Source organism: Electrona antarctica (assembly GCF_951216825.1).
Source record: "Electrona antarctica genome assembly, chromosome: 11".
Taxonomy (NCBI): Eukaryota; Metazoa; Chordata; class Actinopteri; order Myctophiformes; family Myctophidae; genus Electrona; species Electrona antarctica.
Genome location: NC_136792.1, coordinates 7,932,725 through 7,953,882, shown reverse-complemented (window position 1 = coordinate 7,953,882; position 21,158 = coordinate 7,932,725). Strand labels below are relative to the sequence as shown.

The window sequence follows — 21,158 nt, the reverse complement described above, 5'->3', positions numbered from 1 at the left end:
AGAGATTTATGTCGCTCAGCGTCGCGAGCTGTGCATGCTCCCGGATGATGATAACCATCTACACTAAGACCTTGGCTTCGGAGCAATTATCTCTGCCGTTGGTGTGAGCAGTGCAACTCAAACCTTCTCACTGACCAACTCCTCTCCCACTCTCTCTCTCTCTCCTCTCTCAACTGTTTCTCTCTCTGTGTACTTTCTCTCTTGCTCTCTCTATTCTCTCTTTTCCATCTCTGTCTCTCTCTTCTGTTCTTTTCTCTTATACTGTGATGCCTGCTATCTCTTAACCTACTGTATGAGTAAAGTACCCCAGTGTCAACATACAATCAATGTTAGTGACAGGGGGTTAGTTTCAAACAAACAAACAAACACACCAAACATCAATTATTTGCAGTGAATGTTCTTGGGGAAATGGGAGATGAAAGATAAAGATGCAGGGCTCCTATCCCACAAAATACCGTCAACCTGCTGTACCTTTCGCTCTTCTCTTCTCTCGTACATTTCCTGTCATCATTTTTAAGACTCCGGTTGTCATTAGACATTTCCAGGCACTTAAAAAGCATATCATTTTCTTGGTGCTAAACAAAAGATTCTGCCTCTTCTGTAAATCGTTCCAGACGAGGAGCCCGTCTTCTCCTCGCCGCTTTGAAATGGCAGCGCAGCTGATCAGCCAATCACATTCTGGGACACGTCTGCAGGCTTTGAGTTATGGATATGAAGCGGTCCAGTAATGAAGGGCCTTCCCTTCCTTACTTGTTTTGAAGCTCAAGTCTTACCGTGAATCAAGGCAGGAATGTGGGCTGTAAAGCACTTGTCCACAGCCTTTAAGAGTCACGCGATTAGAGATGTGTGTTTTCGGACGTGTCCTCCAGTAGAGGTATCCTGGTATCCAGGATGAAAGGCCTTCGGACTGTCTGTTTGATTCAGGGATGATGAAGAGGTTTTTTTAGAGGTCGAGACACTCAGTGGTTCAGGTACTTAAAGCTGTCTCGATAAAGGCTGCAGTCTTTTCCAAGCCTATCGCAAGATGAATAGGATGTTTTTTTCTTTTCTCTTTTTTCGTTTGCAGCTCATACATCATTAATTCATTTATGCCTGTGTGTTGTCTGTCTTCTCGTACTTCCATATTTATGAGGACCAGATTTCCTCACAGCTAGGAATTGATCCCGAAAGTGGCGACATTGTGCCTCTTCTCACTTTCCAGGGACCTATTAGTTTAGGCTCGGTTTAGGCTTAGAATGGTGGTTTAGGGGGTGCCCGGTGGTGAGGGTCAAAAAGACTTGTTGCCGCTAAAACTCTGTGGTTTACGCTACGTCGCAAAAAACGTTCCTGTGGAAACAGACAGCCGTTGCAGCTCGGCGTGTGTGTGTCATGTGACCAGTTAAAGTACCATTCTGTCACAAGTAGTTGGATGTTGCAAGGAGTTGCATCATTGGTGTGATATGGGCTTTAGGGTAGGAATTAATCTATTCAATAGCATAGTAGTACAAATCTGTGTGTGTTTGTGCCTCTCAGATGACGGCCCTGCAGAGCCAGCTGGAGTTCCAGGAGCAGTCCATGGTGGAGAAGTCCCTCGTCAGCAGGCAGGAGGCCAAGATCCGTGAGCTGGAGACCAAGCTGGAGTTTGAGAAGACACAGGTCAAACGCCTGGAGGTGAGAGCCAAAGTGTGGGCATGATGGGCGTTAATGTATGGCACCTTGTCATGTGCGTTTGTACAATGTTCAAGAAAGTGATGTGTGGGTGTGTGGGCTGGGAACTGTTCTGCAATGTTCGTCATTGGTCAGAGGCCCAGGACTAAGACTATTCTTACATTTATTAGAAAAGACTCTGTTCCTCCCATATCATCAATAAGCTCCATTCTACTCTGTGCACGGCGCACATTAACATCCTCCTTAGTTTTCAGACGGACACACGGCTGCCAGTTAGAACTGTCATCAGCGCTTCGCTTCACTCTAGCCTCAACTGCTTTCATTTGACAATGCCATTTGTTATTCTGTCATTTTCAAATTACTTCCTGATATTTGCCCAGACAAAAACGTTTAAGTGAAGGATAAAGGTTAGCATCCGCACGCTGCAAGAGATAAATTGAAATCCTCTCACGCCTACTGATGAAATGGAATGCTTGTTCGTACATTTTGTCAGAGTTCAGTTTGGTAATTTACTAGCTGTGCTTACAGGCAGACATTTGCAATAGTTGTTTTGGTCAGGTTAATGGTAGCTTGTGGCCACTGACCAGATGTTTGGGAAAGGATCTGCTAGCACTAGTGCCCGAATTTCCATGAATTTCTATGATGACTAAAACTAAGACTAAATATACTGACAATTTTGTCAGTATATTTAGACTAATAAAAAAGGGACTAGTAGACAAGAGATCCAGTATAAGTCATTTTACAATTAGTTGCATGCTGAAAATAGAAGATCTACAAGCTCACAACGCTTGTAAATCAGCTTTTTTCAGCAAGTGAAAAAAACAGTCGGCATCAAGGCCCGCCAAAATACATTTTGTTCGACTAAATCAACTGTAGATTTAGTCGACTAAAATCTTATGATATTTAGTCGACTAAAACTAAAACATTCCGGGTGGCTAAAATGTGACTAAAACTAAATTAAAACTATTCAAGAGACTAACGACTAAAACTAAAATCAAAATTTGCCAAGACAACACTGTGGTACACACACACAAATCTCCTGTGTGCTCTGAGACATGAGTATGCATCTGGAATGCCTTATTCTTCATGAAAAATCAATTACAGCAGTGCCAAACTTCACTCACAAAATGTTTCAGTGGCCAACATTAAATAAATAGAAAAGAGAGGGAAAAAAAGAGGCTTGTTCAAACTATCGCTCTTTTTGCATAATAGATAATAAGCATTCATAACTGACAACCAAACTGACATTTACACACGTTTTATTTTAGTTGAAGCATTCGGCACTGAATTGTTTGAAATGCAGTTACATTATTAAACTCTTAATACTGTAGCAATTACTCGATCTGGATCACATTAAACTCTAATACTGTAGCAATTACTCAATCTGGATCACATTAATGCCACACAAATTCAATCCATAGTCTCACCATCTGATGAAGATTGCATCATGGGTAACATCTGTCCCTTCTCCATATAGGACGGTGGATATAGAATAGTTTGGGTGGTTAATGCAATTCTTACCTCCTCAGCAAAAATTTGGTAGAACAATATACTGTATATAGGTTTATATTATATCCTGCTCACTATGATCTGTTTCTGTGAAAAGAAATCTACTAATTTACACCTATAAGGAATCATTGGTGATGGGAAGCATTCTCGGCTTGTAGATCTGTTATTTATTTTTGGGTGAGCAACGCTGTCATACTACAGAGTATAATTAGGCTTTCCTCTTCTAAGTATTATTTGCAAATTATTAACAATTCAATTTATAAAGGAGTGGAATGCATCATTTGATACACCTGTCTATCTATACACACAAATCAAGGCTGTGCACATTGAATAAATATATCAGAAATGTAAGAACAGTTGCACGAATAAGACCCGTTGGAATATTGCCTCCGGCTCCGACAGCTCCAGATGTCCCATTTTTTTTTGTCGATTTTCACTCCGTTTCCCTGGAGAATGGGAAATTGCGAGAGTGAGGAGAAAACGAAAATCCCTTAACGACACCGCCAGAACTCTTCTTAAACTAGTTCCACTTATCCGAGAAAATCGGGGACCTTGGTCAAGCCTACTCCTTATTAAAGCATGTTGTCAAAATCCAGCCAGGCTCTAAGCCTCCTCCTGAGACTACAGCCTCTCCACACCTTTCAGAGGGGAGGGGAGGGCTGGAACTATAGCTTGTTTTGTAACACAGCAGCTTGTTATGGCAACCTCCCTTGGTTTTTTCTTCGATAGGGGGCTGCCATATTGTCCAATGCAGTTTTATGGCTTACACCGATTCTGCCATAGCTTTTAACAAACTGCAGCAAATTCATATTTCAGGTTGCCAGAGAAGTATAACTCGAAGTAGCAAGCAGAGGCTCAATCAATAGAGATCTGAGGAGGCACAGTACAACACCCACTCAGAATGTGAAATATGGACAAGGTCAGCAGCTAATGGGGAGCTAGCTTTGCTGAAGTTTGCCGTTCGCGTTTGATGAAAATTGACTGAAAACTCGTCTCGCAGCCCATTTGAAAGCCTGTGCGCTCATATAGAATTCTCCTTCTCAACAAGGTTACCTAGGCCTACTTCACTATGTTTTTTAAAGGCAGTCTGTCTTTGTCGCACTACAATGCATTATTGATACAAATAAGCTTATCAATTCTTAATATCGCCGCCTAAATGAAATCTGCAGGGATGTGTTTTAACCTTCGTTCATACCTGCTCCGTACCGTGCACTATAATATTCTGGAATTTATTCCATGACCTTCCTCTACGTGTGTTTTATTGACCCAAGTCTCTGGATGCTTGGGGGGGCCTCCTCTGATATGGTCCCCTTGCGGTACTTTGAGGAGAACAGTCATGACACCTTCCATCTTCCATGCTTCCCCAGAGCCTCGTATCGCGTCTGAAGGAGAACCTTGAGAAGCTGACGGAAGAGCGCGACCAGAGCAGCACCAGCGAGAACCGGGAGAAGGAGCAGAACAAGCGGCTCCAGAGACAGATCCGAGACGTGAAGGAGGAGATGGCCGAACTGGCCAAGAAGGAGGGCGAGGCCAGCCGCAAGAAACACGAGCTGGTAAGAGAACCTGCCAAATCCGTGGCCGGGGTCACGGGCTTTATCATCTGGCCTAGCATCACTATTCTGGGGGAACTGTCTGTGATCTACAAGATCTACAAGATCACAATGCATCACAAAGGGAAAAAAGGAGGGGGGTTCTAGTATAAACCCCTGTGTGACTGTAGTCTGGCAGTCAACTAAGTATATAGATAGAGCAGGGGTGGGCAACTTTGATGATGGAGAGGGCCACTATATTCCACACTAACTCCAGAGGGCCACATTGCCGTAGCAAAAATAGCCGATCTACATTGTCGTAGCAAAAATAGCCGATCTACATTGTCGTAGCAAAAATAGCCGATCTACAAGCTCAAAACGCGTCGCAATGCGACGCGTTTTGAGCAAGTAGATCAGCTATTTTTGCTATATTTGAATTAAAAACCTGAATATTTCTTTGCTATTTTTTAATTGGAATCCTGAAATTAACCTTTTTATTGAATTTCAAATGCATTTAGTTATAGTTATGTTAACTTTATGAACTGTTGACATTGGACACAAAAAGACAATAACATTTTAATACTAGTCATTAAGTACAAGTAATTTAATACTAGTCATGAAGTAATTAAAGCGGGTTTGAAATTGCCACAGCTGAAATCAATACTATTTCAATCATTACTGATAGTACTACTAGTCTACTACTATCAGTTTGCTGGTATTAACATGCAGGCCGCATTAAGTGAAGGTGGGGGCCGCATGTGGCCCCCTGGGCCGCCAGTTGCCCACCCCTGAGATAGAGCATAGCAGTGGGTGGGGTTTTCTGGACCCACTGAAAAATCGGCCATTCATTTTTCCCATAGAGATTTACACAAATATTTATATCAATTATTTGCCTAGAATCAAGCCATCCAGGATCCTGGTGAATCCATGACCATAAAACCTTTGATTCTGTGAAAAATGAAAACGGCTAAACAAAGGTTATTTATTAAATGTAGTTTATCATATAATGAATTATTCAAATGTCTTTCTTCACAGAATCAAAGGTTTTATGGTCATGATTCAGTTCACCAGGAACCGAAGGCTGGATTCTAGGCTTGAAATAATTGATATAAATGTGACTGATGTTAGTCTGCTCAAACGTTACTCTTTTACCTGCTTTTTACTAACACTAACTTCACAAAGATGCCCAGAACATCGGGATGAACCTGTGTAGTTTATGGCTGCTCCAACAGTAGTGGCAACATTCAACTTTGGAGAGAAACGGGATGTTAAAAAATCCACCGCGGTGGCTGAGACCAGAGCCATAGAGTAATGGTTGAGACGAAGCAGTGAAAGGTCCTGAAAGATACATAACGTCAGTCTTACCCAATACCCAAACATTCTGTTGTATGAACACAAGGCTGCTGAACTTTATACCTCTTACTTTATGCTTAATGCTTAGTATGAAAAAAAGAAAAACGGTAAATAACACGGATCCTATGGCTTTCATTTTTCACATCTTAGCGGATAAAATATTTCACATTTCACAACACTGAGATCCTATGGCTATAGAATATTTGAGATGTTCTGCTGTTATTTGTTCAAGGCCACATGCTTTGTTCACTACCAACTCCTCAATGGCGCAACACACTTGAGGTCTAATAACCCAAGATTGTCGTTTTAAATTCATCACTGTTGACAGTCTTAATTCAATATTTTCAGACCCAGTAAACCCTTGATTAGTGGATGCCAAGTGCGTCGTACTGTTCTTGAAAACCTCTTTACAGTTTTCATAGATTATTCTGCTGAAGCTGTTTGGCCCTCATGACCTGCTCATTTATTGTAATAAAATGTGAAAGTTTCTTTGTTTATCACACTCTGAGCTATGATTGTGTTATTGTTTGGGCTCACCTTTAACATCAGTTAGGCGGTGTTTACACTGCTTTAGTGCTTGTTCCCCTGTCCGATACTTATGCTGATTCGGGTGGTTGGGGGGGGGGGTTAACTTTGAAACTGGTTATTCTGTCACCAGGTAAACTTAATAGCACATTTGTATAATTCCCCAGGAAATGGACATAGAGAGCTTAGAGGCAGCGAACCAGAGCCTAGGGGCGGACCTCAAGCTTGCCTTCAAGAGGATTGGCGACCTCCAGGCAGCCATCGAGGACGAGATGGAGAGTGATGACAACGAGGACATCATCAACAGGTACCACCACTAACCGTAGACCGTAGACCAGGGTTCCCCAATAGGCGGCCCGCGGGCCATTTGCGGAGCGCCCCCTTGTGGCCCCTGGAAGATTTTCCCCCAAAAAAAAGAAAGTTTTTTGTTTTGTTTTGGGGGGGTGTCCCAGATATAAATGGCATTAAATGGGGGTCAGTAGCCTATGCATGTCAAACTGGGCACACCCTCAAGGACCACTGGGGGTCCCCGGACCACTGGTTGAGAACATTTTTTTATTAATTAATGAAAAAATTAAAAAAACACGTGCGGACTCGGCCCCCAGCCTGGTTCCCTAGTCAAAATATGGCCCTTGAGGAAAATTAATTGGGGAACCCTGCCGTAGACCCTTAGCTGAGAGACGGGATGAAGCGGGGACCCCACTACATATTGGATAAAATTATGTTGCAGATTAAACCTTTTTCATAGATTAGCTTAATAGAGCGCCGAAGTCCTGACGTCACTCACTCATCCCCAGGTTCACGGAAGTAATTTCTCTATGGAGAATAACACGGGGTCATCTTAAAATCGTCTCATATAAGCATTGTGGTACAAAAATAAACAAACCGTCTCTGCGAAATTGTCGGGGAGGTTGTCTCTGTATCGTTTGCGACCGTCAGTCAGTCATATTTGATAAAGTCTTGTTTCTAGCGAAAATCGAACTAATTCAGCAGCAGTAACATTAGCGTTTTCTCTCAGTCAGTAGATTCTTCATATCCATATGAGTGAAGCGGCCTGGATGATTTGTTTATTTTTCAAACAGTTATTATATGAGGCAATCTAAAATCCCCCTATGGGGATTACAATGCAAATCAAAAAGTACATGAACCAGTGGATTTGGCGCCCTCTACCGATATTGACGTCAGACTTCAGTGCTCTATTGGTAGTTTTGTAAATTTGTAAATTAACTATCAGTGTTTTTATAAATTAATGTTTTTTGTTTATTTCAGACAATTAACTACTTAAACCCTCTGGCTCTGTACTTGGTTTGCTCCGTTTCTCTAAAATCTAAAATCTAAAAAGATTTGGCGGCCCCTCTGTAGTAACTCTGGGGACCCCCTGTTGAAGACCCCTGCAGCGTTGAGATTAGGACTGAGCCACGTTCAAAAGCTGGGAAAACCCCCTCTGTCCAACCACAAGACCACAATCAGTTACGTTCTGGTTCAACCAGAAAGCTGAATGAATGATGCAGGCAGGGTGGACTTTCCGTTGAAATTTATTCCACCTTAATCTTTGAATAAAGCAATCAGAATTGAGCTCCGACTAGACTCGATCATAACTTATTCACACGCTCTGCAAAATGATTCATTCTCTCCCAAAAATCACTTGTCTTAATTTACCTGGCCCTTTATTTTTCATATTGTGATTTTGTCTCCCGTCCCGTGAGGACCTCTGTTTAACCTCTGTTAAACATCCTCTCACTGTGATTCAATATTCGTTGCTGTCCGGAGGAAACTCCATTTTTGAGGTCTTTATTGAACACCCTTTACGTCTGTGTGTCGTTTCGAAAATATTGAACGTTTTACTATTGAAAAGTAGTAAAAAACCCACGCTTTGGACAAAACCTCTTAACTCCATTGGACCATCAAACTGTCTGCTAAAACAGCTAACTCCACCACCTTTCTCCTTCTCACGCAAGTCATTGACAATATCTAAAGTCACAACACCAACTCTGATGAGGCAGTTGAATAGAGGAAGGGAGCACGGCCGTGGTCCTTTTGTTTGTTGAACTGAATACAGGTGCTCGTTAGCGAGGTTAAATCATAACATTAAAGAAGAGAATCCAAGGCACTCTGTTCCAGTGAGGTGAAAAAAAGCCCTTTTTATTTCTTTATATCCTCTTCTTTTATGTTAATGTTCTTTGCCATGCCTTAAAGGAGAATTCCATGCTAGAAGGCTTTCTTACCTTTCTTACCTTTCTTTGTAGTCGTAACGTCCCCACCAAAGAGGTCCTGGTGTTTTTTTGTGCAAAAACTCCTTATTGGCTATTTCCCCTACCATAAGCCCTCAATGAATTGCATTGAATTGAATGGGAATTGAATGGGGCTATGGGGTGTTGTGCTAATTCGCTTATTTCCATCGAAATAAGTAGTAAAGTGTGCTGCTTGGGATATCATTTACATTATGAAGAGAGGATATATAATAAAAAAAATTGAGCGATGGAAATAAGCGAATTAGCACAACACCCCATAGCCCCATTCAATTCCCATTCAATGCAATTCATTGAGGGCTTATGGTAGGGGAAATAGCCAATAAGGAGCTTTTGCCCAAAATAACACCTGGACCTCTTTGGTGGGGACGTTACGACTACAAAGAAAGGTAAGAAAGCCTTTTAGTATGGAATTCTCCTTTAACTCTTAAATAAAAAAGGCTTTTTTTCACCTCACTGGAACAGAGTGCCTTGGATCCTCTTCTTTTATGTTATGATGAGGCAGTATTGCATCGTTTAAAAAAATATAAGATTTTATTATTTTTCCTTAAAAAATATATCTTTTTCATTTCCTGAAAAATGTACATTTTGGAGTTATGAGGTTTCCTCCGGACAGCAGAGATATTTACATGTTTATTTGCCAGCACAGTGAGGTAGCTGTCGTCCTTTTCCTTCTGTATGTGTTGTGAGCATGAGTACATTATGATTTATTCTTACCATTATCATATTATGCAATATACAGCAGGCAGGATAAGGTGTCCTGCTGAGTTAGTTAACCATTTTGTTGGAAGTTGGAGTACTTTATATATTTTGTTATATCTGTTTTTTCCATTTTTATTTCTCAGGTCATTATTTAGAGATACATTTCATACACGTTCACATTCTATTCCTGTGGTTTGTTTTTGACTCTTTCTTCTCTCGTTTGTTTGTTTGTTTGTGTTTGTGTGTCTCTACTTTCATCATGACCAGTTTACAAGACATGGTGACAAAGTATCAGAAAAGAAAGAACAGGACGTGAGGAAAAAAACACTCCAGCTCGTGTTTCAATTTGTTTCAAGCCGTGTTTGGAATTGTCCGTTTTTTTTCCTGTCACTGGGGAAGATGATGCTGTATTCTGCTGTCCTTTGATCATGCCAGATTTGTTGAGAAACCTTTAATGTTGTATTTATTTTTTTTACCACTTTTATCACATTCCTAATTTGGGCATGTCATTGTAGGCAAACAAAATCTCTCCTTTCTTTTTTAATCAAAATGAGATTTGATTGAAAAACACATTTCGTTTTTAATATAAAAAAAATAACAGATCTATTGTAAGCTCACAACACATTGCATCGTGCGGCGTTGTGAGCTTGTAGATCTGCTTTTGCGTGACTGACACTGTCATATGTCAAAGTAAATCAAATCGGGCTTAAGTGGATAATATACTGTAGATTACTATCTATCACATAATGTGATCCCATACAAACACCTGGCATTTAATCCGAGGCGGATCAGTGATACGGCATCATCATTCCAGTGCTCGGCAATTCCCCCAAGATAACCCCAATTTACACCACTAGGCATTGCATGATGTCACTCGCTGAAATGCACGAACGCCATTGACAACACATGCTTCCTTCAAACCCCGAGCATGAAACAAGCCTCTTTCATCTTGTCTGGTTAACTGTGCACAGTAGGAGTGTGAGCGCACGGCGAGTAGAACGGAATGCGGTCAGCCTCCGTTGCTCTCTCGTGCCCCGTCCCGTCCCCCTCACACACACACACACACTCCCCCCACAAGGCATTTCTTTCCCCCCCTCTCTCCTTTGGGAACCCCACTTGGTTTCTCGTCCTAGTACTTAACCGCCTGGCTTTTGTCCCGAGGGAGGTTTCTGTCAGGACACCGCTGCGTGGTGTTTGAACAGCGTTTCTGCGGCAGGCAGCCTCTCGTCACCAGGGCCCCCTCCTTAATATTTCAGTGGCCTGCCCCAGGGCTGGATGTCACTGCCACGGTGACTCTGCCCCTGACAGCCGCAACGGAGGGCGTGTTCCTCATCAATCTTTGACATACCACTCGCTTAATAATTCAGGAGGCTCAATTGTCCAACAAAAAAGGGTTTCTGCTCATCTGGCAGGCAGTACACACGCCACAGTGTTAACCTCTGGCTCCAGGCCATCCTGGTCCCAAGTCAGCCTGGCTTTGGTTATAGCAGTCTGTGTGGTATACGCTCTGCTCTTGTTAAGCTTTGTTAAGCAGTACAGTAAAGCAAGGCATTTCATTGCCCTGCAGAAAGTGTTTTGAATGCTAATGGTTGGGCTACCAGAGCAATGCATAAATGAAGGGGACAATGCTTATTTTTTCTTAACATTTTATCCCACAATTTTGCAACCCATTATTTTTTTCACCCAGTGTCAATTATCTAATGTAATCCTGGGCGCTACACTTTCTCTGCCAACCTGGGGGAGTGGGCAGCGGACTGACCTCATGCTTCCTTCTATGCATGAGGAGTTATTTTCACCTGACGGGGGGGGGGGGGGGGGAATGCTTCTGGTCATTTTAGAGAATTGATCTACTGCTACAACTGCTGTCCAGTTGTTGATCTGGTCAAGACACGAGAGTATTCAGTGGAAACATTCACCACACACACACACACAGTGCCTGTAAGACCCAGGCAGGGACACGGTGGACCGGAGCAGAGCGGTGGAGGATCCATAGAAAAGTAATGATGAATATAATAGTGTGTAACAGAGATGTACAACCAATGGCGGCAGATTGTCACAGACAATTAATGTCTCCTCGCCACTGTCTCTGTTTGTTTGCCTCCCCCAGGCGTTCAGCGGGGTTTAACTAATGGTATGGCGGTCAAGGATATAAATTGTGGTTGACGCGGCACGCCACGTGTGAAGCGTTTGATTACAAATTGCCCGCCGTTCTGTTTTATCAACAAGATCACAGCACATCACAAAGCAACAATGAAATGTTATTTAGGGCAAACGGACAAATAATCCACCTAAACTCTATTAACCCATTTTGGGCGGGAACCACTATTGGTGTTAGCATTATGTTATGCTTTAGCCATTGAAAAATAGCAGATCTACAAGCTCATAGCGCGCCACCGAGTGGCGCGCTACGAGCTTGTAGGTCTGCTATTTTTGAAAAATCGAAGAACGACTGACACAGAAACATAGCTTTTTCAGAAAACTGTCAGGATGTAGAAGACGTTTTTAGAATCTGATCTCAGGTCAAAATGGGTTAATTTATTCAATGTAAGACATCATGAAGACCTTGGCATACCAACGCCCGATGAGTGAAATCCATCTGAGGTTCACTTCCAGTACGTCAAGGACTATTGTGCACCAGTGTTGATTTTGACAGAAATGTTTGATTTTAATTTTAGTTTACACCTGCTGAAAAATAGCCGATCTACAAGCTCACAACGCGTCGCAGCGCGACTTGTAGAGCTGCTATTTTTTTCAGCATGCAACCAAGTGTAAAATGACTTGTGTCTCTTTTACTTATAATGGATCTCTTGTGCACTAGACAGTCCCTTCCTATCATTTTAGTCTAGTTTTTATTTATTTGTTTTAGTCATCATGGCTTCATTTAGTTTCCATTTCGTTTTCGTCAGTGAAAAAAGCTAGTCGACGAACATTTTTCGTCATAGTAATAATGAATTGCATTTTTATGGCGCTTTTCTATGCACTACGTGCCTACTCAAAGCGCTTACAACGGTTCATTCATTCATACATTGGGAGGTGAAGCGGCGAACAGTCGACGCCAGCGTCCTCACTTCCCACATTCACACACCAATGGTGGCAAGCTCGCACCGACCGACTCATTGGAGGCAATGTAGGGTTCAGTGTCTTGCCCAAGGACACTTCGACATGTGGACAGGAGGAGCCGGGATTCGAACCGCCGACCCATGGATCATTGGACGACCTGCTCTACCTCCTGAGCCACAGCCGCCACAATATAGTATTAGTCGACGAAGTCAACACTGTTGTGCAGCACTCTCTATCTTTGCCCGTTGACTTTGCTGTGTTCATCACTCCTGGATCAGTCCTTGAATTGCGAATCTCATTTCGAATACAGCGAAAGCAAGAGGTTTTTGTTTTCTCGTACAAGTTCAACAGCTACAGCTTTAAGTCCCAGGAAACTCAGCAATGTCGCTGAGGTCAAGATGCAGCGGGGTAGAGGGGGTTGGCCAGGCGCATGCATGCTGCATCACACATCAAAAACAATTTCCCCTTTTCACATTCCCATTTTCTCAAGGCGAGAGTAGTTATTTAAAACAGAGTGTTGACAGATAAGGGAAAGGTTAAAAGACTAATCTAAGAGGGCCTGGGGGCGACTGTTGACTCACAAAAACAAAACAAAACAACACCACAAATCCTAGCGAGGTTTTTTTTTTTTTTTTTTATCTCACAAGAGATGAGCAAACAGTTGTGGAACCTTCTCAGCACAGCAAATAGCTAACGTCAAGTGCTGCATTTCCCAGAGCCTCTTTGTGTGATGTTTACCCTGTCTTATTGACAAGTTCCTCCCATGCCAAGAAAACAGCAGCTTGGTTGCTCTGTCATCAGTTGGCAGCCACTGTGTCCCTAGATTGTCTGCTAGACTGGGCATGGCCTGCAAAGCTAATTACAGCCTTAACCCATTCTGGGCGGGAACCCCTTTTGGTGTTTTAATTTAACTATTGAAAAATAGCAGATCTACAAGCTCATAGCGCGCCACCGAGTGGCGCGCTACGAGCTTGTAGGTCTGCTATTTTTGAAAAATCGTTTGAGTTAAAAACGTTTTTAACTCAAATCTTTGCTTCTGGGGGGGTCCCTGGAACAACATATTTTCAGATGGGGGCCGGAGGCATATTACATATACGTTTTGGGGTCCTTGACATGAAATATTGAGCTCCACGGATATAGAAACACAAGTTTTTTCAGAAAAAAAATACATTTTAAAAATTTAATTTCGACGTCAGGCCTGAATGGGTTAAGAGCCACTGTGGCCCTCGTCTGTCCTCCCAGCCAATCCCTCCTTCTCTCGTGAGCGGAATGCGGTCCCAGCAGCGACGGCCAAGGTTATTGTGCACCGTAAAAGGCATCAGCGTATGCAGTTGCCTTTTTACTGTGCAAGCCATTATTGAATATCTCTCCCCTGCAATCCTTGGGAGCCTTTGTCTCTGGCCGTTAACAAGTTTAATTATACTGTAGGTGGTACAGGGCCTTGTAAAGATGTGAATGAATGGTGGGTAGAAAGATTTTTTTCTCTCTCCCTTCAACAATGGGACGAGATGGCTTCTGAACCAGATGCAGAGAGACGTATAACTCCACCCCCAACCCCCCCCCCCCCCCCCCAACTCCACCCACCAACTCAGCAGCCTGATGTCTCAGTAGGGCCATTAATCCATTTAGGCCTGACGTCGAAATTAAAAAAATGTCTTCTAAATCCTGACAGTTTTCTGAAATACCTCATGTTTCTGTATCAGTGGTGCTCAATATTTCATGTCAAGGACCCCAAATAACAAAAATGATATGTAATTGGCCACCGACCCCCATCTGAAAATAATATGTTGTTCCGGGGACCAGCAGAAGCAAAGGTTTGAGTTAAAATCGCTGTGAAAGAATATATATTCAAAGATTTGCGCCACATTTTCACGATTTTTCAAAAATAGCAGACCTACAAGCTCGTAGCGCGCCACTCGGTGGCGCGCTATGAGCTTGTAGATCTGCTATTTTTCAATAGCTTCAAACACCAAAAGGGGTTCCCGCCCAGAATGGGTTAAGCTGTAACAACTTAATTTCGCAGCACCACACGAGCACTGGGCTTTGACGGCGCTTAATGAGTGTTGTGCTCTCTTCATCCGTGTCAAATTTTATGACAACTCCTCCGTCTCACCCCGCGCCTCGCTGTGGTTTGTCGACGTGTAATGATAATTCAGCAGAAGAAAGAAAGAGAAAGAATGAGAGCGCTGCGCAGCCCAAGCTGTGCACCAAATATTTTTTTTTCGTCAAGAGAGATAAAATTGCAGGCGTATGCATGTGTGATGTGAGTGCATCTGACGAAGAAGCATAATGAAAAGACGAGAGGTAAAAGTGTACTTGTTTGGTGCCTGCACAGTCCATTCAAAATCAGTTTTCTTAAACCGCTGTTGTCCTTCAATGCCTTTAGGTGTGTGTGTGTGTGTGTGTGTGTGTGTGTGTGTGTGTGTGTGTGTGTGTGTGTGTGTGTGTGTGTGTGTGTGTGTGTGTGTGTGTGTGTGTGTGTGTGTGTGTGTGTGTGTGTGTGTGTGTGTGTGTGTGTGTGTGTGTGTGTGTGTGTGTGTGTGTGTGTGTGTGTGTGTGTGTGTGTGTAATTGATCCTTCCTTTGGTTCCTTGCACGACCCCAGCTAAACACTGGACCAGGCTGATGATGATAACACCTCTAACAGAACCCAAAGCTGAATGTATTGTGTGTGTGCGTGCGCACTCCCCCTGAATTTATTTGGTGTGTTTTTTTTTCCGAATAGGTCCTGTAATCGACTGCATGCGCCCACGTTGTTGTTTTTTATATCCAGGAAAAAGGTGCTCTCGCTTCACCTTTTGTTCTCCAACTAACACTTCCAACTTTAATCCTTCCAACAAAAATCCTTCTCATTTCCCCCTGGCTCTACTCAAACTACAAAGAAATCCTCCAAACGCTTTTTTCTCCCGTTATTCTCTCTCTGCTGATTGCCACCTATTTCAACCTCCTCCTTTTACTTTATCTTTTACTAAACTTATTTTATCTGCTGGTCTCATCAACCCAGTTGCAACACTCTAATGTTTGTTTCTCCATCCTCCTCCGCCGACCCAGCGAGGGCGATTCGGACACGGACTCGGAGGTGGAGGACCGCGTGGACGGGGTGAAGTCTTGGCTGTCCAAAAACAAGGGCTCTGCCAAGAACCTCTCTGACGACGGCAGTCTGAAGAGCTCCAGGTCAGTAACAGTGCGCTTCCCGTCCTTTTACCATTGGATCTGTATACGCGCTATTAAGCTGTTTAATCGTACGTTTGGCTGGCCTTAAATATTCAGCCCGCCCAGATAGAAATAGTTTACGCGGTCGGACCCAGGAGGAGATGAAGCGATTGGAGCAGAGGCACTTGGCTGAAACGAGTGGAGTGTTATTACTTGAATGTATTATCTACGCACTCTGTCTTTATTGTCACTCCCCTGATGACAAGCGGTGGGGGGGGGGGGGCGGTGGGGGGGTTCTAAAAGGGAGCTGCCTCCCTGGCAGATTTATCGACATGCCCATTGGCCAGCTGGCATGGACTACCTGAGCCCCCCCCCCTCCCCCTCTCTCCCTCCCTGAGATTAATGGGTGTGTCTGCCTGCTGACAGCTTCGATTGCCCTAGATTTTTACTCCTTATCACAAGATTTAACTCTCCTCCTCCTCCAACTCCAGCCGCTGCAACTTTGAAAAGTTTGGGGGAGTTTCTAAATCTGTGTTTTACTGCGTGTGTCCCCACGGACAACAATGCACCAGGAGAGCTTAGCTCCGATACCTACGTAGCTGCCATCGTCTCTTAAGAGAAGGTTTAGTGTGTGTTGGTTTAAAATACACCCCCGCACCCGACATGCACGCACACTCGCAGTAACACTGCAGGAGCCCTTAGAGGATTTAAAATTACAATGAGATGCTTGACTGAAATCCTCTGTAACATTTACAGGCATAACATTTCATTGGAATCAATATTGCACACTCCATTGTTCAATATAGCGCTCATTAGGAGCAGCTTTGGACTTTTGATTCTGCGTAAAGGAATTGATTACAGCAAGCCAATATTATTCTGTCAGAGCTCCAATACATGCTGTGGTAAAATGTATTTCATTTAGAAGCCAGCCTAGTCTGCACCGATGTGGTGTCGTGAAAAGTAAACTTCTTCAAATGCGGTACACTTCCTCACTCCCTTTCATAGCTGTACATCCTCCTGAAGGTCATCTCTTTTCAGCTTCCTTTACATTTCTATTACTCTCTCTAGTTTGTTTTTCATTTGTTGTTCATCTGCTCTTATTCTATTTTCTTATATTCCCTGTCACGCAACTTTACCCTGACTTCATCCATTTTTTCATCCATCTTTTGCTCTCCTTGCGTCCTTTTCCTCTCTACTCCCTTCTCTCTCTAGATGTGCTGTAAATGTAGATGCAAAGGAAGCGAAGGAGTATAAGGAATGGAAGGAGGCCAATAAAGAGGGCAAGGAGGTAGAGCAGGGCAGGCCTGTGGTGAGTTCCCTTAGCTACAGGAAACGATCCAACCTTAAGGACTCCTTCGGTGGCAAAGGGGACGAGAGCTCCCTCTTCAGCACCCTCAAGGACAACTCTGAGTCCCAGGAGCCTCTCTCCTCGTTCCGCAAGGCCAAGCCCAAAGCCTCGGACCCCCAGGACGACTGCCTCTCTGCTGTCACCTCCTGGAGGAAGTCTCAGGTGGGAGAGGACATGGACGACCGAGGCTCGGTCATCTCCCAGGCCTATTCGGAGGCCACCAGCCGAGCCAGGAAAGGCATGGACAGCCGCTGGGGAGACTTCGACAAAGAGTCCACTATCGCGCCGAGTCGGGCTTCCGCGCGCCGCATGTTCAGCCCAGAGGACGATGCCAAGTCCACCGTCAGCGTAGGTCAGTCCAGTCCTCTGGGACGCCACCGAAGTGCCTCCCGTCTAGACGAGGGGAGGAGCGGGGAGTCTTCGTACAGACGCAGCCCCAGTTTGAGCAGGTGGTCCGGTGGACGCAGCCCTGGGAGCGTGAGCCGCGCCGACTCCCGCATGTCTGTGGCGCGCAGCTGCCGCCTCAGCGAGTTCGATGTCGACATGGATGATGGCCGGAGTGTGGCGTTCACAGAGAGGTCAGCATACAGTCCTCACTCTTCCACCGGCCGTAGCATGTCCATGCCACCCCCACAAGCCCGATCCTCCATGGGGGATGACGACCCGCTAGACACATCGGATGTCAAACCAGTGAGCCATCGCAGCTACTTGGACCCTGACCTGGAGAAAGCCATCAATGAGGTGTTGAGCTTCAAGCCCATCAAATTCAAGCGCACCAGCCTGGAAGACTCCGAGGCCGAGGCGAAGAAAGACGACAGCGATGACCACAAGAGTGTGCGCGAGGCAGACAGTGGCCGCGGTGGCAGTAGCCTCAGGCGCTCGGCGTCCGCCGTGGACTGCGTCAGAGCGCCCAGCAGCATGAGCAGCAGAAGCAGCAGCCGCAGTCGCAGTCGCAGCAAGAGCAAAGCTGGTAAAAGTAAGAAGAAGAAGAGTCATAGCTCCGAGTCCGACAGCTCTGAGGACAACCGTCGCAAGAGAAGCTCAAGTTCAAGTTCAAAGAAGAAAGGCAAGAAGTCCAAGAGGAAGTCCAAAAAGAAGGAGCAGTCCTCCTCCTCCTCCTCCTCTTCTTCATCGTCTTCAGACTCGGAGTCCGACTCGGAGTCCGACTCCAGCTCGGGTGCTTCTACAATTTCTTACCGTAGCGCCAGCAGCGTGAAGAGAGCTCCGTCCCGCCACGCTTCTAGCCCAGAAGCAGAAGGGGAGCCTGGGGCACCCGGGGCACCCACTGAGGGCCAGCAGCCTAACAAGAAGCAGGACAAGAAGAGGAAGAAGAAAGTGGACAGCCTGATGATGAAATACCTTTATCGGCCAGAAGAAGAGAGTGAATAAAGCAGGCAGTAGGTGGTTGCCTCGTGCCTGGTGTGGATTTGAGGAATGTACTACGAGCATGGTGTGATTCTAACCACTGAAAGATACCACTAATACGTCACTGATACCACTGATGGATTGATAGATGCGGTAGATAGAGCCCTTTGACACAAGTACCTTTTGTGAGGTATCACTTTGGAGATGTTTGTTTGTTATTGTTGCTGTTTTGGGATATTTATCCATATTATCTGAACACCGGTAACGGCATTCATTAATTCACAGCGGCTCCTCTTTTAGCAATTAGGATTATGTCTCTAGAATGACAATTATCGTGACTTTTTTTATTTTTTTGCTGCTGCAGTAATGGCATTAAGACCTTAGTGGGGAGCTCACCGGGAGAGGACGTGGCTTAGGCGTGTTGTGAATTTGATCAGCATGCAGATTAGCTGAGCGGTGGGGGTGAGAAGTGGAACTCACGTGGGTATTATGCCCCCACTAATTCCTCTCCGAATGTCTCTGTGATTTATTGCCATGAAAAGGCAAAAATAACAGGAGTCGTCAATTAAGTGGGGCCACCATAGATTTTCCTCTCAAGCCCCTTAACTGCAGGTGTAATTAGACCCCAAGCATCGATTTACACCAACTAGCGAGTTCATCTAAGATGCACGATTGACAGTAATTAACCCCAGGTTTGCAATATTTAAGCAGCGTGAATGTTAAATAATGGTAAAACACAGAGTGAGTTGTAGGTGGTTTTACCCTACATATTTCTTCTTTTTCGTTATTAACTGAAACAATTGCACAGCTTTGCATTTTTGTCTTGTTGGACTTAGTTGACTAGGGTCCCCCAGGGGTCTATACTTTTGCATCTATGCCAAATCTCTTGTGTCACATTTCTTCATATTTAGTGCCCCTGACCTGCTAATGTGCATTCTATTTCTCTTGCATGGGTTTTACCTTTACGAAAGATTACGTCGGTGCACTTGCTGTGATGGCTGACGATGTATTTTAGATTTCGGTTGACCTGTAAAGAGGTGTGGTACGTAGCTGTGTGCGTGCTCTCTGTCTGATGTTGACTCCATCTTCTTGTGGTTGCCTCTCTCTCAACAGCCCACCCAGCCGTAGGCGCTTCTGTCTGGACAGATCCGACCACGAGGATGAGGACGAAGGGGAGAGGGAAGAAGTGGGGTCGTCCCGCTCCCGATACAAACGCGGCAGCTACCTGAACGATAGCGACGGCGAGGACAAGGACAAGCCTTCGGAGTCCACAACCTAATCCTAGATATCCCTGTATATTAGACACACACACACACACACAATCACTCTGTCGCATTGTTTGGCCTTGCATGTGAAGTTGACGCCAGTCGTGTAACAATTAGACACACACATGCACGCACGTGCACGTGCGCACGCGAATACACATACTATAGTCCCCACATACACATACTATAGTCCCCACATACACATACTATAGTCACACATACACATAATAACCAGACACCCAAAACACTCAACTGCTCAACGGGGTGTGTTAGCCCCTACAGCAAAAAGCAGACAATATTATAATTGTTTTTACTGTTGTTGTTATTATTACTATTATTATTATTATTATGATGCAGCGCTTGCTATGCCAGATCCTTGAAGGGTTTGGGTGCAGTATTAAAATCTATGTTGTCACCCCCCCCCCCCCCCCGGCACCCCAACAACACCCTTCCAAAACAGTAGCTTCATTAATAATGCCGTGTCTCTGCTGGCTGCACACACAGCTGCTTGGCTTGAGCAACGCTCTCCCTTCTCCCTTCTTGAGCAACGCTCTCCCTTCCTACAGTATTTGCCTTCTGTCCTGGTTGTAACTGAGCCAAAGAACTCTTCTTTTCCCCCCCCCTTTATTAACATTATTATTACAGTTGGGTGCCACCGATATTGTCCCTTATTATTTGACCCTTTTTAGGCCTGACCTCAACATTTTAAAAAATCCTTCTAAATCCTCCAGTTTTCTGAAATAAATATTTTCACCATTTTTCAAAAATAGCAGACCTACAAGCTCGTAGCGCGCCACTCGGTGGCGCGCTATGAGCTTGTAGATCTGCTATTTTTCAATAGCTAAATTATAACATGATGTTTAAAACACCAAAAGGGGTTCCCGCCCAAAATGGGTTAACTGTCCTTTTGCGCAGATCACGCAAACCTCAGCAAAAAGAAAAGGACAATATCGATGGCCTCCAACTGTATCATTCTTATTATCATCAGTGCACCATAATTCAAAAAAAAAGTAGAAGAGGAAAAGATTGTCAACCAAAAAAAGCCTTTGTATGTGTATGCGTGCACTGTTGTTATTGCCTGCTCCAAGTTTCGTCTTTGGAGAAAATCCCCCGGATATTTCTCCCCCTGGTTTAATTTTTCTATTTATTTTATTTTCATTTTTTTTTTGTACTTTTGCGGACTTCAAGTGCCATTTGATTTAAGTACGGTCTTTCTGTACAGTTGTCTTCTTTCCAGCTGTGCTTGGATCCGGGCTGTTTGCTGAACCGCACACTCGAGACACTCTCATCATCTGCTTGCCTTTTGATCCCTCAAAGATTCTGCAGGCTTTTCTTTCAGGCAAATCATTTCCCACAACACAGACAAAGGGGCTGCAGCACTAACTGCTCCGTGATGAAAGCAACTCCTCTCCCCCTCTTTCTTTTTTCATCTTTTGTTTTGATGTTTTGAAAGA

General features: G+C 44.3%; 1 protein-coding gene across 1 annotated transcript in view; it reads left to right on the top strand.

Annotated features, from left to right (window-relative positions):
* LOC306931963 (unconventional myosin-XVIIIa-like) overlaps nt 1-19,691 on the top strand; it is a 128,534-nt gene extending 108,843 nt beyond the window's left edge. Inside the window, exons 33-39 of the mRNA XM_079513668.1 lie at nt 1,513-1,650; nt 4,524-4,709; nt 6,731-6,870; nt 9,782-9,826; nt 15,625-15,747; nt 16,939-18,471; nt 19,553-19,691. Of these exons, the coding sequence (XP_079369794.1) occupies nt 1,513-1,650; nt 4,524-4,709; nt 6,731-6,870; nt 9,782-9,826; nt 15,625-15,747; nt 16,939-18,463 (2,157 nt within the window). The 3' untranslated portion in view covers nt 18,464-18,471; nt 19,553-19,691. The remainder of the gene's footprint in view (nt 1-1,512; nt 1,651-4,523; nt 4,710-6,730; nt 6,871-9,781; nt 9,827-15,624; nt 15,748-16,938; nt 18,472-19,552) is intronic.
* Nucleotides 19,692-21,158: the final 1,467 nt, after the last annotated feature.